The 15,477-nt window shown below is 42.4% G+C and overlaps 1 protein-coding gene across 1 annotated transcript in view; it reads left to right on the forward strand.

The window, feature by feature from the left end:
* kcnn3 (potassium intermediate/small conductance calcium-activated channel, subfamily N, member 3) overlaps positions 1 to 15,477 on the forward strand; it is a 145,147-nt gene that overhangs the window by 71,261 nt on the left and 58,409 nt on the right. Inside the window, exons 4-5 of the mRNA XM_054780640.1 lie at positions 7,163 to 7,459; positions 10,623 to 10,744. Of these exons, the coding sequence (XP_054636615.1) occupies positions 7,163 to 7,459; positions 10,623 to 10,744 (419 nt within the window). The remainder of the gene's footprint in view (positions 1 to 7,162; positions 7,460 to 10,622; positions 10,745 to 15,477) is intronic.

Genomic DNA, 15,477 nt, shown 5'->3' on the forward strand with positions numbered 1-15,477 from the left:
CCGAAAACTTTGTTGACTACATTTTAGGCATCAAACATCACAAATTATAGTCATTCCACACATAACAACAACAGATGATAATGTGACCAATTTAGAATTGACCGTACTCAATACCGAACTGACCGTAACGCACTCGTATTGACTAACTGCTATTTCCTTGCAGTCATCAAGGAAAAATGCACTTTTTAAAAAATGTTGCCCATCATCCACAATCTTCATGTGAGACATTAACACATATGTCTTTTTCTTTTCTGTGCGTTATAAAAACAGCTAAAAAGATGCACCTATCATCTGTTCCAACTATAAAGCCTTCTGAAAAAAACTACAAAAAGTGCCAGCAACAATCCATTTACATATAACACATGTGTCAAACTCAAGGCCCGGGGGCCAGATGAGGCCTGCCACATCATTTTATGGGGCCCGCAAAAGCCTGGGAATAATGTGTGTCAATAACGCACTTCATCTTTTTCCTTTTAAATGTATTTATTCTTTCATTTTAACTGAAAAATTGTACTGCATGCAGTTTTTCTAAACTTCCATATTATTTGATCAGATATTCCAAGCATTTTTTGTTATCAAAAATAAATCCCTGAATGTCTGCTTGTCACCTTGACATGTTCACTTCACTTCTCAATTCAAAGCAAGTTATCCATCACTTTGTTAGTAAAAATATAATAATGAAATGCATGGGCAATTGTGTAATAATATCATGAGGTTATATTTATATTCATATATAATAACAGTTACAAGTGGCCCTATGAAGGCAGCCATAACTGCCATGTGGCCCTCAATGAAAACGAGTTTGACACCCCTGACATATAATGTGACGTGCGTATTAACCAAGTTACAGCGACATCGTTATTATTATTATTATTAAAGTTGTTACACTGGAGAACTACTTTACTGGCATATTGACACCTCGTCACACCTCACCGGGTAGGTACTAGCTTTACCACACACTCGCCCGCAGCACTTCAGCACCGCGCTCACAATGCCTCAGGCCACTACCGAAAGGTAACGCTACATATTGGAGCTGCCGCTACAGCTGCTGCGTTTTTGTTTTTCAGTTTGGAGAAGTTAATGCTACAGTAGGTGTAGGCGTTGGTTTCTATGTTGTTATGCGAAATCAGTGCGCCCAGGAAGGAAGAATGCTGAAAAGGACCCAAATATGGCAAAATACTGTAGGTATTACATGTTATCATGAATGTACCTGTTACTACATGTCCACAGCATGTATATAAAACCATAAAAAGGTCAGATCTCCACCAGACGTCTGTGTGTACTGAAGAAATCTATGTGCAACTGTTCTTAGTTTGTCACAGTGCCAACTCATGGGGTCTCGAAATGTCAAGAATTACTGGTGGTTTGCATGAATCGCTACCGCCTCCCTGAACCCAGTGTGACCTAGCTACAAAAACATGTCTCAAGAACCTACGCCTGGAAACACGCAGGAATCCTGTTTGAAGGAAGTTGGTTTGAAGCAACCATTTAGGGTGACTTCCAGCGGTCGCTTCAAAAGCAAACTTGTCGAAGTGAATTGGAAGAATCGCTACCAAATGCATACCACGTATACTAGACAGGTAGGTGAAGGTAAGTAAAGAATAAATTGGGTTTTCATCATTTTGCATAAAAACAGCATTAAAAACAAAACTCTAATAAGTCTCCCAAGGTCAGTTAATCACAGTGCCAACTAGTGGTGTCCCGAAATGCCAAAAAGATTACAATACATTGCTAGTAAAAGTTTAAAAAATAAATTAATCCATGAAGTCTGTTTTACAGAGAAAGAACAAATTTGACAGACATAGTTATCATCAGGGAACATACAAAATAGTCTGAAGAACCTCTGCACAGTAACACAGTGGAAGTCGGCCATTGTGGTTTGAAGCTTCTGACATTTAGTAGCGTCATTTTGACCATTTTCAAGGGTGCTTTAAAAACACACTTGTCCTACACAAGTAGACATGTTGCTACCGAAACTAAACCACGTATACTCGATACGTGGGTGAAGCTAATTAGCAAAGGTTTAGCGTTTCTGTCAAACTATGTTGCCGTGGCATGGTGACAAAGTTTGATGACTCGCCTCAATGCACAAAACAAATTGACAAGCTCTTTTCAGTTTTCAGTTGCTGCTGAGAAGTGAATTGTCATAATTCCGTTCCCTGGACCGTTGATCTCCTCCATGGTGGGTTACCGTCCTGTCCCACAAACAATTGTACATTTGTTTGAGTGGTGCCCCCTACTGACAGAAATGTATGAACGTCAAAACTTCACACCTTTAAATCTGTACTATTTCCTGCGAGCCTTGTGTGCACCAAGGCCCATTCATTGCTGATTCTTCAAAAGAAAGGAGATTAGCCCACCCCAGAATGTGACACATGCACATAAACAATGTGAGCCACCTCCACCGTTTTTCCAACATCTCCTTTCCCTTTCTTCTTGCCTAGTCTCTAAACGTCTTTCTCTTGATTCGCTCTCTTCTGCCGTCTTCCTGCTGCTCTCTCGCTCTGGGGATCCTAATTAAGCTTGGCTGCTCTTTGATGTTGTCGCCGTGGCAACAGTCACCATGACGAGGCTGGGTCTGCACACACACACGCACACACACAAGTAGTTTGCTCGCGGAAAGCAAGGACCAGCGTTTGACCCCTGGCTCACTTGATGGCTTCCTCCAAGAGCTCCAAATGCATGTGTGCACATGTTAGTGGCATGTGCACGCATGTATCCGTGTAGGAAAACACATGCCTCCTGCTGAGGCCGCTATGGATTAATGATGGGATATACCGTGTGCATCCATGGGTGGTCATGGCAGGATTTGGCCTTCATCATCAGAGCACAGCGCTGGCTTCTTCTCCCGACATCCACTTTCATTTGTTTTCCTGAAGAGATGTTTGTGTGGGCTCAAAGCCCCTTGAGATGTGTCATGTGATAAAGAGTGGCGTCTTTTTTCCCAAAGCGGCACAGCCTCTTGGCTCATTTACAGCTTTTATTCCCAGTACAGAGGTGTTCCTTTTTAGCCTTCTCCCTTTTTTTTATGATTTATGAACCATTTATTTATATCCAAGCTCTGAAATAAGGAATAAAAACACATGCTGCAGGGATGTCAATTCACTGTCGGTTGGCGTTTACTTTTATTAAAGGTCTCATGTGGCCTATTGTCTGTCACACTCCACAGACTAAACTGGCTTAAAAACGTATTTCTCTTATACAGTGGAACCTTGGATAACATCATTAATTCGTTCCAGAAGGTCTGACTCTAACTGAAACGGACACTAACCGAATCAATTTTGCCCACAAGAAATAATTCATCCGTTAAAGAAAGCCAAAAATGTTGACACATAACACGTTTTTACAGTTTTACAGTTACAGTTTGACATGCAGAAAACAAATGGAAATGCATATAAATACATATAAATGATGAATGAAAAGGATAAATTAACATTTAAGGTTACTTTTACTTTCACTGAAGACATGATTCTTGATGTGATCCAAAGATCCGATGTGGCAGTGAGACACCACACGGACACCACCTTCCTGTTTTGCCATGAGTTATTACTTGAATTCAATTGTGTTTCTCACCTCAATAACCCAAAACCTGGTCTTCGGCGGCCAAATATGGTTCTTGGGACATGGAATGTCACTTCTGTGGTGAGGAACGAGCCCGAACTTGCGCGAGAGGTTGAGACATCCCGACTAGACATAGTCGGACTCACCTCGACCCACAGTTTGGGTTCTGGAACCAAACTCCTTGAGAGGGGCTGGACCTTGTTCTACTCTGGAGTTGCTGCAGGGGAGAGGTGGCGAGCTAGTGTGGGCTTATTAATAGCCCCCGGCTCGGTGCCTCTGTGTTGGAGTCACCCTCGGTGAACAAGAGGGTCATTTCCCTACGCATTCAGGTTGGGAAAAGGGTCCTGACTGTCGTTTGCGAGTACGTGCCAAACTGCAGTTCAGAGTACCCAGCCTTCTTGGAGTCTATCAGACGGGTGCTGCAGAGCACCCCAACTGGTGACTCTGTTGTTTTACTGGGAGACTTCATCGCCCATGTGGGCAATGACAGTGTGACCTGGAGGGGCGTGATTGGGAGGAACGCCTCCCCAATCTGAACCCGTGGACTTCTGTGCGAACCACAGTTTGTCCATCACAAACACCATGTTCGAACATAAGGATGTCTACAAGTGCACCTGGCACCAGGACACCCTAGGCCACAGGTCTATGATCAAGTCCGCATGTTCTGGACACGAGGGTGAATAGAGGGGCTGAGCTGTCAACTGATCACCAGCTGGTGATGAGTTGGATTAGATGGCGGGGGGAGTATGCCGGACAGACCTGTGAGATCCAAACGTGTAGTGAGGATGTGCTGGGAAGTGTCTGCTAGAGTCTTCCGTTCGTCGAGGCTTCAGCTCTCACCTCCGGTAGAGCTTCGCCTGCATCCCCATCCCGGGGGAGGACGAGGATATCGAATGGGCCGTATTTTGTGCCTCCATTGCTGAGGCAGCTGATCTGAGCTGCGGCCGCAAGGTGGTCGGTTCCAGTCGCGGCGACAAGCCCCGAACCCGATGGTGGAAGAAGGAGTCCTATCCAGCATGGATGGCTTGTGGGACTCCTAAAGCAGCTGCAGGCCAGTCGGCTCGCAGCTTCGGCGGTGGTCGAGGCAAAAACCTCAGTGTGGGAGGAGTTCGGTGAGGCCATGGAGCATGACTTTCGGTCGGCAAATCATCCGGCGCCTCAGAAAGGGGAAGCAGTGCCCGGTGCACACTGTTTACAGTGGGGACGGGGGCCTGCTGACCTCGACTGAGGATATAGTTGGACGGTGGAAGGAATACTTTGAGGCCCTTCTCAAGCTCAGTGACATACCTTACATAGAGGAAGCAGATCAGAGGACACGGACGCGGACAGTTCCATTTCCGTGGCAGAGGTATCTGGGGTACTCAAAACGCTCCCCAGTAGTAAAGCTCCAGGGGTGGACGAGTTTCGCCCTGAATTCCTCAAGGCTCTGGATGTTGAGGGACTGTCTCTTCAACATGGCGTTGAAGTTGGGAACAGTAACTCTGGATTGGCAGACCGGGGTGTTGGTCTCCATTTTCAAGAAGGGTGACCGGACGGTGTGTTCCGACGATACAGCAGGGGGATCACACTCCTCCGCCTCCCTGTGAAAGTCTATTCCAGGATGCTGGAGAGAAGGGTACGACAGTTAGTCGAGCATCGGCTACAGGAGGTGCAATGTGCTTTTCGTCCCGGTCGCGGAACACTGGACCAGCTCTACACCCTTACGAGGATACTGGAGGGTACATGGGAGGGTACATGTGCTTTGTGGACTTGGAAAAGGCATTTGACCATGTCCCTTGCAGTGTCCTGTGGGGGGTGCTCCGGGAGTATGGCTACTACGTGCCATTTGGTCCTTGTATGACTGGAGCAGGAGCCTGGTTCGCATTGCCAGAAGTAAGTCGAGCCTGTTTCCAGTGTACGTTGGCCTCTGCCAAGGCTGCCCTTTGTCACCTATTCTATTCATAATTTTCATGGACAGAATTTCTAGGCGCAGCCAAGGCGTCGAGGGAGTCCAGTTCGGAGGCCTTACGATCTCGTCTCTACTATTTGCAGACGATGTGGTCCTGGGGCGTTTTGCATCTGAATGTGAAGCTTCTGGGATGAGACTCAGCAAAACCGAGGCCATGGTTCTCTGTCGGAAAAGGGTGGATTACTCCCTCCGGGTTTGGGAATGAAATCCTGCCCCAGGTGGAGGAGTTCAAGTATCTCGGAGTCTTGTTCACGAGTGAGGGAAGCGCAACATCTGCAGTAATGTCGCTGTACCGGACTGTCGTGGTGAAGAGAGAGCTGGGCCGGAAGGCAAAGCTCTCAATTTACTGGTCGATCCATGTTCCCACTTATGTTTCCCTACTCAGACTGCTGCTCCTGCGACCCAAGACCTGATAAGCGGAGGAAAAAAGGATGGGTGGATGAATGGATGAATTCAAGGAATAACTCACGACAAAACAGGAAGTTGGTGTCCGTGTTGTGTGTCTTTAGGAACACTCACGTCCAGAAGGTAAAATTAAGGTAAAAGTAATCTTAAAGGCTCATTTATCCCTTTCTTTTTTCTGTATTTAGGATTCTTTTATGCATGTATACCTGGTTTGTGTTTACATTTTTGAGAGTCAACCGCTGATGACATCATAGACGGGCTATGTACAATAGCTGACTTCTGGCTCCGGTTGCCATTTTGTTAGCAAGCTAGCTTCTTTGGTAGAAGCTAAGGACGTTTTGTGATAAAAATACATTAAGAACACAGTTGGACGCAGTGTATTCATTACATGAAAAAACGTGCTCTGTATTGTACGCTAACTGGAAAATGTACATAAACTAGGGCAAAATTGTGTTGTCAATTTTTGACATTAACTGAAAAACAAGCTAACCGGGGAGGACACTAACCAAGGTTCCACTGTATTATTGTTATTATTATTACTAATATTAATAAATGTGTGAGGCATATTGAAGAAAGAAGGGGAGGTTCTGGAGCTGAATCTAATCTTATAATTACAACAGTCACTTTTATTGCAAAAATTGAGCCAAAATCAGAAGAGAACGTCAACGTCAAGCTAGCAGGAGGGTTTGGAGTTGGGGGAGGAGTGAGTCGTGTGTCAAAAATAGATATTTTTATGTGTGCATCAATTACTTGCCGATTTTCGGCATTCGCGGGTGGTCTTGGAATAGCACTAGAATGAATAGAAGTCAAGCTCAGAGGTTCCACTGTATTTCCATTCCTTCATCCATCACTTCCCTCCACCTTCTCGCCCCATCAGTGCTCCCTGTAATGAAACCTCTCCTTGTAGCTCTCATAACAATATCAAGATTAACACAGCAATTAGCAACTCAAAACATCCAGGGAGGAGGACAACAATTAGCCTCGACGCTCATGACGTGGGCTTTCAGAGAGTACTGAGATTAGGATCGCTTGTTTTTTTTTATTTGCGGAACATCCACGATGACTTTGCAACCCTGCAACACGAGAGTGGGGCTAATGAGCCTGCACTGAGGCTGAATAGATGGTGATTAAGAGGCATTTACCCCCCTTGAAAAGTCTGAACCGGTTCCTTAAATAATCACATCCATCATGTGTACTGATAAGTGGACTCTTCGTCTCACTCGTCTCTCCCCCGTCTTCTTCCCACAGCTGTTTGTCATCGACAACGGCGCCGACGACTGGCGCATCGCCATGACGATGGAGAGGGTCCTGCTCATCGCTCTGGAGCTGCTGGTGTCCGCCGTGCACCCGGTGCCCGGGGACTTTAAGTTCCAGTGGCGGGCGCGGTTGGCCTTTTCGTACGCGCCGTCGCAGGCCGAGGCGGACCTGGACATGGTGCTGAGCGTGCCCATGTTCCTGCGCCTCTACCTCATTGCCAGAGTCATGCTCCTGCACAGCAAGCTCTTCACCGACGCTTCATCCAGGAGTATAGGAGCACTCAATAAGGTCAGATGGTGGTGTCTTTCTGCCGCAAAGAAACGAAGAGGTCAAGAGCTCTTGAGTTCAAATGAGATCTCTGTTCTTGCTCAATCTTTCCACTTCTTCCTCTTTTCGCATGGCACTGGAGACTTAAGCCACTATGAATCCTTCATAACACAAAATGAGATGAGAGTTGAAATGGGAGCAAGAATATTACATATGGCTCAAATGGGCCGTGGAGAGGAAAGAACGAGCAATGCAAGTAGCGGAGCTGCAGCCTTGCACTCATTGACTGCTTTTTAACGATGATCATCATGTTGTGTTTTGGAGGGAATGCACTTTGGAGTTTGATGACGTGTCATTTTGGACTCGGCTGAGTGGAAAAGGCTGCAATCACAGTTAACTCTGAGATGATCTAATAAGACAAATGAGCCAATAAGACAATAAGTCAGTCCGTTCTAAAGGTCAGCAGTTTTGGAAGCAACGGTGTTCAAAATAACTAATACCAGTGATGTGCGGAGAGGTGACGTTTCTTATGTTAACACAGGTCGCTCATGAAGAGGATAGCAAGAAAAAGGCGAGAAAAATTTACTTTGGCTATAAAAAGTATTCACGTTGTTTTCAAATACATCTTAGTCCCATATATTTATTTTTCATTCACTGAAAAACATCTTACCTTTATCTGTAGGCTGTATGAAATAGATGAAGGCAAAGTTCTGATACTTTGGTGTAAAAGTCTGATCACTTCCTGGTGCGCTTGGATATACAATCCTCCATTTTGGCAGTCAAATTCATTCATTCAACAGAGCATAAAAACATGCTTGACAGATTTGACTTGCTCTCTGCAGCTGTCAAAAAAACCCTGCTGGCTTTTCCTCTCTATGGAAGGATGGCAGAGACAAGCACCTTCCAGCTCACGCACATATTAATGTCACACACACATTCAACGGTACGGTTGGCTTGCACTCTAAGCCGAGAAGAGATGCGCACAGCAGCCTCATCTTAGGTTTCTGCCCTGTATTTGATCAGGTAATTCAGCTATTTTTACTAAAGAAACGATTGGAATCATGCAGAAAATACATTTGTAATACAGTTCAATGAACAAATTTTCATATTTATTTTATGTTATCATTATTCGTTTTTGTATTTTTCATCATGACAGGTGAGGCAGCTGCACGTCATTGGCTAATACTGTTTTCCAGTAACGGGTAATTACAGTCGCTCCTCGCTTTTTGTCAAAAAAGAAACAATCTTTCCCATAAGAAATCATGTAAATCCAGTGAATCCGTTCCAGACAGAGGAAAATATGAACAAAAAACAGACTTTACAGAGAACAATCATAGTTGTACATGCAGAAAGCAAAGTGAAATACTTACAAATGACGAATGAAATGGGTAAATGAACATTTAACATAACTTGTACCTTTAATGAAAACGCGCAAACACGGTGATGAGTGTGTGGGCTGCGCAGGGGGCGGGGGGTGGGGAGTTAGGGGTGGAGGGTCTACCACGCAGACGCTGTTTCATTCTACTTTGTTACTAAGTGAACTTTGAAGAGTGGGCAGATAGAGATGTATACTTGCTCACTTGAACTTTATTGTCAACATCAGAAGCAGGTACAATCATCATTACACACAATGGCCCGCCTCACTATCTGTTATGTGTCTCCGTTAAACCGTTCCCCCTGCAACCTGTGTGAGCTAAGTAACCTTTACATACAATCCTATTGTAACACAGCGCTGTCTTCATACTTTGATAAGCGTTACCTGTTGAAGTCAATAATGTTCCTCACCTTCTTTAGCAGAGCCCTGGAATCTTCAACTTTTTTGCAGCCGTATATAATAATAAAAATAAGCGCAGTCATAAATGAATCTAACACTCAGAAATACTCAGTGCGTCTGAACGCCTCATCAGCGCACAGTGCAGTGCTTGAAGGGAGGAAGAAAGGAGATACTGAGTTGGTGATCGTTCTTTGCGCTTTCTATGAAGAAACAAACCACCCACACACACATTCTAAAGGTGATTAAATGATTCCCTGACTGGCATCTGTCTGTAGCCGGGATACTCAGATGGTCTCAACCTGGGACCCACAATTTTTCTTTTTATTTTTATTTTGACTTGACTGAATATTATGACTTTATTCCCATAATATTATAACTTTTCCCTCAACCTAATTTGGTAAAATTCCAACTTTATTTTGTTTTTTTTGTTTCTCATAATATGAAATCTTGTAAGAAAATAATGTCTTTTTTTTAAATATTTCAACTCCATGCCACTAATATGGCATTATTTTTTGTCATAATATTGTGTGTTTATTCTCATAAAATTGCAACTTTTTTTCTCGTTAGAATATGACTTTATTCTTGTAAAATTGGTGATGTTTATATTTCCATTTCTGCTGCTGCTTTTTCAAAAATAATTTTCTCTTTTTTCTCTTTAGAATATAACTTATTTTGCCTAATATTTTGACTTTATTCTTGTAATATTACAGATATTATATTATTATATTATTACTGATTTTTTTTTCTTTTCAGCTGGAGTTTTTCTAATTTTCCAAGTCTGTAAATGTATGACTTTACAGCCATAATATAACTTTTCCTCAACCTAATAAAAAATATATATATAACTTAATTCATTGTTTTTATTTTTTTATTCTTTATTTTAAATTACATTTGGGTTTTTTTTATATTTCAACTTCATGCTACTAAAATGACATTTTTCTTCATAATATTACTTTATTGTGGTGAAATTACAGCTTTTTCTCCCTTAGATTACAACATTTTCCTCTTAATATTTTGACTTTATTCTTGTAAAATTAGTGCTGATCTTTCCTTTTTTGCTCCTGTTGTTCTTTTTTTAAGTTTTCCTATAAAAAAAAGAAAAAAAAATGGCCCCCGGGCCTTGCTTTGGACACCCCTGATATACAAGTGTATACAAGTGTTTGTCCGCGTCCTTTATGAATAACTCTAATCTCAAACATCTCTCAACGCCACCACAAAGCTGAATCCCAATTCCTTGACATATTTGAAACCTTGTTAAAAAAGTAACGCAATAATTGCTTTCCCTTGTGACGACTTACATTTCTGAAAGAGTAACACTGTTACTAATTCAGTTACTTCTTTGGGAAAATAACTAACTCGGAACTAATGACTTTTTGATGTGACAACACTGTGTGGACATGTGTGTTGCAGGTGCATTTTAACACGCGCTTTGTAATGAAAACCCTCATGACGATCTGCCCTGGGACGGTGCTGCTGGTCTTCAGCATCTCTCTGTGGATCATCGCCGCCTGGACTGTGCGAGTGTGTGAGAGGTCAGTGCAACGGCATGCGAAGGTGTGCTTGTGTGTGTGTGTGTGTGTGTTTGCGCCTGACTTTAGTAGAAATGTCGATATCACTATTAAAAGAGTGTGGTTCTTTTCCATGATGATGCAATCCTCCAGGAATTACTGTGCTTTCACCAAATTCGAGTCACACAAAGTGTCAAAGACTCATGCACACGGTGACATTTGCACCCCACAATTACTTACAGGTCTCCTATTATGCAAAAGTGACTTTTTAATGATGTTCTAAGAGTAATAAGCGCCCCTAAGCCTGTTTATGAGCACCAAACATGAGAAAAAGCTTTGTTTGCTTCACTTTTGAGAGAAGAGGCGCTCAAACCCTCGCGTTTCAAGTCCTGGGTTTCCATGACTTCATGAAGAAAAAAACCTTTTTCCTTATGGGCATGATACTAGTGATGTGGGAGACCACTGATTTCCTTTTCGATCCAGTACTGAGTCAAATTAGGGTATTTCAAAAGTAGTGTATTTCAAATCATAGCATCGCTTACGGCATAAAGGAGCCAAGCTAATGTGCTGTACAACAGCAGAAAAAACAGAAGACAAAATCATGTAGAAGATATGCAAATGGTGTTGTAAACAATTGAAAAGATAAATAAAATCACAAAACCCCATCCATTCATTTTCTATGCCGCTTATCCTAATTAGGGTTGTGGGGGTATGCTGGAGCCTATCCCAGCTGACTTTGGGCGGGAGGCGGGGTACAGCCAGCCAATGGCAGGGCCCATAAAGACAAACAACCATTCACACTCACATTCATACCTATGGACAATTTAGAGTCTCCAGTTAACCTAACATGCATGTTTTTGGAATGTGGGAGGAAACCGGAGTACCCGGAGAAAACCCTCGCACGCACGTGGAGAACATGCAAACTCCACACAGAGATGCCCAACGAAGATTCCTGATCTCCTGACTGTGTCGCCAACATTCTAACCACTCAGCCACCGTGCGGCCAAATAATAAAACCATTAAAATAAATTATTAACTGATATTAAAAGCTACTATAAGAATGAAAATTCATTCACAATTCACACACGGCTCCATTTACAATCGGACATCGTTTCAACAGAATGAGACTGACTGACTGACTGAGCAGTGTCCCGTTGCACTTCCACGTTACGCATCACCCAGGGGGAAGAAAAAGAAGTTCCCTCCAACCGTGTGTCATTTAGACAAGATCTCAATAAGTTACTTTCCACTGTGTTCCTGTTTTTTTTTTTTCAAAGGCATCTTAAAATAAAACTGAAACTAAAGTATCTGTCAGTCATCTTCAAACGTGTAAACTGTAAGTTTGATTAAGTGTTTTTATTCATCCAATATGCTAACCTAGCATGACGTTGCTGTTAAAACATGAGCATAATGTTAGCACTGTAGCTCACACAGCTATGCTAGTGTTGCTAAAGTCGGTGTCCTCCTGTCTCCCCCCTTAATGTTACGTTGTTGTGTGTGATACTCCTGATCAAAATGTTAAGAGCAGTTAAAAAATTGCAATAATTTATATTTTGCACTGTTGGATCTTAAGGAGGTTCTAAGTAGAGCTTCAAAATGCAAAAAGAAGAAATGGGAGTGAGACAAAACGTTTTTTGTGTAAGCAATTTATTGCAAACAAGCATTAAAGTGAAATAGGCTGTTCATCAGCTGATCAAAACTTTAAGACCACAGGCTTTAAAAGGCAAAATCTTGGGAAAAATGTGGATTGAATGAATTGAATTCACACAGTCATGATCTCTTGATGGCAAAGGCAAAAAAGCTTTCTCTCTTTGAATGCAGTGGGATCGTTGAGCTGCCTCTCGCAGCGCGCCATCGCTGCTGAAGTTAGACGCAGTAAGACAGTCATTTGAAACTTTTTCAAAGATCCTGAGGGTTATGGAACAAAAAAGTCAAGCGGTAGACCCCAAAAAAATGTCACCAGCCTGAGCCAAAGGAGTCCATTGGCTGTCTGTCAAGACACGGGACTATCCTTAGCCCGTCTGGTAGTCTAATAACCAATAAACTTCTCAAAGGTCTGGTTTCCTTCAACACCACAAAACTGCCTGTTTGGAATTAGAGCAGAGCACCAAACGTGGGACATTGAAAGGTGGAAGAAAGTTTTATTCCCTGATGAGAAGAAATGTAGCCTTGACAGTCCTGATGGCTTCCAATGTTACTGGCATGACAAGGAGATCCCACCTGAGATGTTCTCCACACGGCACAGTGGAGAGGGCGCCATCACGATCCTTCAGTGGAACAATGGAGCTTCAGGTTGTGCAGGGGCGTCAAACGGTACCTGGCAATGCGGAGATGTTGCAGGGGGCATCCCTCATGACTGAAGGCCCTCGTCTGTGTGGTAATGACTTTCAACAGGACAGCGCTGCATTTCACAAATGACTTCTTCCGGAGAAACAAGCTCACTCTTTTGGACCATCCTGCGTGTTCCCCTCATCTAAATCCAACTGAGAACACTTGGGGATGGATGGCAAGGGAAATTTACAAAAACAGACATCAGTTCCAGACAGTAGATGTCCTCCGTGAAGCTTCACCATGTGGAGCAACATTGGCACGAGCCTCCTGGATCCCATTTTTGAGCTGATTAACAAGAATGGTGCATCCAGTCATTACTGACTTCGTTTTTCAACATTTTATTTCTATTTTAGGAGGGTTTCTGCTTTTTTTGAGCTATGGTCTTAAACTTTTGATCAGCTGATGAACAGCCTATTTCACTTTAATGCTTGTTTGCAATAATGCATCCATCCATTTTTTTGTCTCACTCCCATTTCTTCTTTTTGAATTTTGAAGCTTTACTTAGAACCTCCTTAAGATCCAACAGTATAAAATATAAATTCTTGCAATGTTTCAGCTGGTCTTAAAATTTTGATCAGGAGTGTATATGGCACTTATTACGTTGGACAGATTTACACTGTTTATGTAACAAGTGGATAAAGTACACAACAGCGCTTCTTGGACAAACACAGCTTATTAGCATTAAAGCTACACACACATAAAACAGTGTGTTCCCAGTAGGGTTTACTAAAGGCCCTTTTAAACTGTCTAAATTCCAGCATCAAGCCTATACTTCCAATAAACTATTGTGGCACCTCTGGGACACACTGTGTGTAAAACTGTATCATTTAGTATAATATGAGACTAAAAATATAATAAAAATATAATCCATACAGAGCGCTGTAATCCAATTTAGTTGTGTATCGTCTCTGTGTTGAACTACTTCTGGGGCAAAAACAAGGCAATATGTGAAATTATCCATTGGTTAATAAACTTATTTAAATGCGTAAGTGCCATGCTGGTGGGAAGCCCTCGTTTGGATGGCATCCAAGATGGATTGGCATTCCCTTCCCTCTCCTCTCCAAGCCAAACTAACAAAGGGGACAAACTAGCGTGTGATACGAGGCGACATTCTCACGGAGCAGAATGAGTCCATAGAGCAAACGTTCGAGGCTGTAATGTACGTGTACAAATCTTTCTCCTTTTTTTTTGACATGACAACATTGTGTGTGATCTGCAGCAGGTTGGTTGCTATGGTAACCATGTTGCGTGTCGAGCACAGACATTGGAAGTCATAGAGCTGCAGCTTTGTGTTATACAGTACTCTGGCAAATGTGGCAGGCTGAAAAATGATCTTTTTTCCCAACTCTAATAGAGAAGCAATTACATGACGACTGCTCTCCATCGAAAATTCCATTTTATGAATTCGGAGAAACCAAAAATGTTTCTCCTTCTTAGTGTTATTATCGTTATGATTCCACTTATTTCTGTCGTTCAAGAAGTCAAGGACAAGCGTGCTTTTACTTTTTTTTCTCACCTCACAGAAGACAAAGCACTAAGTTGTCGCAAAAAAGCAATGTATGACTCAGGTTGGGCAGCAGACGGGAGTAACACTTTTCAAATATTTTTATTTTGATTCCTATTTTCGATGCCCACTTCGTCGACTCTCCTCCTGTTCCATAGATCTTATTTGACTTTATTTGATGTTTATTGTTATGCAAATTGTGGAGCGGCCGATCGGAGCAGGAGGGAATAGAGAAGAAGAGAAAAGTAGACAGAGGGGGGAGTGGAGGGACATGCTACAATACAGAGAGAGACAACAACAACAACAAAGGCAACAACAATAACAGAACAGCACAAACAAACAACAGCACTACAGGACGTCCTTTATGCATCATATGAAGAAAAAAGTATGTTTGAAGATTATTTTGTACATAAAAAGTGTTTAATCTTGAATATTTCATCTACATTGGTGTTCCAATCCCTGCACAGTGCAGCAGTGTAAACCTGTCACTGTGAGTGGGGCTTTATCATGCTTGTTAAACGTTCCGCTTCAATTTGGTATTAAATGAATATGCAGACGTAAACAATACAGCCATCGTGAGTGGACAATAAAAGAGAAGCTCAAATCCAATCCATTCGAAAGGAAGGATGCCAACATCAGACTGGAGTAAAAGACATGTAGGATGATTACTTATTTATTTATCAGTGCTTATGTCAAACTTTATCAAAATTTGACCATGCAAAAAAGTCATTTTTGACACAGAATTACAATAAAATAATTTAAACAATTAATTATGTTCAATATTTCAAGTTAATTAAGATTAAAAGCTAAACATTTTTTAAGTGTGCAGGAGTAGGGGGTACATAGCTTCTGGTCAAATGTCTGTAAAAAGTTTTGGAACCTCTGCTCTGAGCAACCAGAATCAGGGAAGTCAAACTAAATG

The sequence above is a fragment of the Dunckerocampus dactyliophorus genome, chromosome 7 (genome assembly GCF_027744805.1).
Source record: "Dunckerocampus dactyliophorus isolate RoL2022-P2 chromosome 7, RoL_Ddac_1.1, whole genome shotgun sequence".
Taxonomy (NCBI): domain Eukaryota; kingdom Metazoa; phylum Chordata; class Actinopteri; order Syngnathiformes; family Syngnathidae; genus Dunckerocampus; species Dunckerocampus dactyliophorus.